This window comes from Carlito syrichta, unplaced genomic scaffold (genome assembly GCF_000164805.1).
Source record: "Carlito syrichta isolate Samal-C Ts95f unplaced genomic scaffold, Tarsius_syrichta-2.0.1 Scaffold130551, whole genome shotgun sequence".
NCBI lineage: Eukaryota > Metazoa > Chordata > Mammalia > Primates > Tarsiidae > Carlito > Carlito syrichta.
This window is the reverse complement of record NW_007074647.1, coordinates 4,030-4,895: the sequence shown is the minus strand read 5'-3', so window position 1 is coordinate 4,895 and position 866 is coordinate 4,030. Positions and strand designations below refer to the sequence as shown.

Genomic DNA, 866 nt, shown 5'->3' with positions numbered 1-866 from the left:
CCAGAGTCCGTCTGGGAGGCGCCCGCGGGCCAGTCCCCCAGACCCCGAGGAGCGTCCTGGCCGCGGTCCCCCGCGCCCACCTCCACGCTTACATCCCACACAAGGCACGGCGGCGCCCGCCGCCCGGAGCCTGCTGGGAAATGAAGTCCCGCCCCTCGCGCCGCGCTGCCCGCCGGGAAGTGGAGTCGGGGCCCGCCCCCGTCCGGGCTGGACATGGCGCCGGGCCCGGCAGGCCCGCGGTGGCTTCTGGGAGTGGTAGGCCGCGGAAGGGAAAGAGGAGCGGAGGCAGCGCCGCCTTCCCCAGGCTCGCGGGGATTGGTCGTTCTCGGACCAGGTGGGAGGGGTGCCGCGGAGTCTTCTGGGAGATGTAGTCCTGGGCGGGACCCGGAGCGCGCAGGACCGGAGGATAACGGGGGCTTGAACCACGGCTGCGAGGTAGACGGGTTCAGCCACTTCCGTTGCATACTTACCAGTATCCACTGACAAATATGCAAATATGCAAATATGCAAATATGGCCGGGCTTGGTGGCTCAACCTGTCGTCCCAGGCGAGTGGATTGTCCGAGGCCGCGGGTTCGAGACCAGCCCGGGCAACTTGGTGAGCCCTCCTCTCTACAATAAATTAAAAAATGAGCCGGGCGTGGTGGCGCGTACCTGTGGTTCCGACCACTTGGAAGGTTGAGACAGAAGGATCGCCGGAGTCCAGCAGGTCGACGCTGGGGTGGCGGAGAGCTGCACTCCAGCGTGGGCCACGGAGTGAGACTCCAACTCCAAAACACAAAACAAAACACATGCAAATATGCCTACACTGCGTCTAGCCATGCTTCCCCAATTCTACCCATGAGAACAACTAACACGTGCAAAGAG

General features: G+C 64.1%; 1 protein-coding gene across 1 annotated transcript in view; it reads right to left on the bottom strand.

Annotated features, from left to right (window-relative positions):
- The window catches only part of MEN1 (menin 1), a 7,827-nt gene extending 7,612 nt beyond the window's left edge, over positions 1-215 (bottom strand). Inside the window, exon 1 of the mRNA XM_008049117.2 lies at positions 81-215. Within this exon, the coding sequence (XP_008047308.1) occupies positions 81-215 (135 nt within the window). The remainder of the gene's footprint in view (positions 1-80) is intronic.
- Between the last annotated feature and the right edge of the window lie 651 nt (positions 216-866).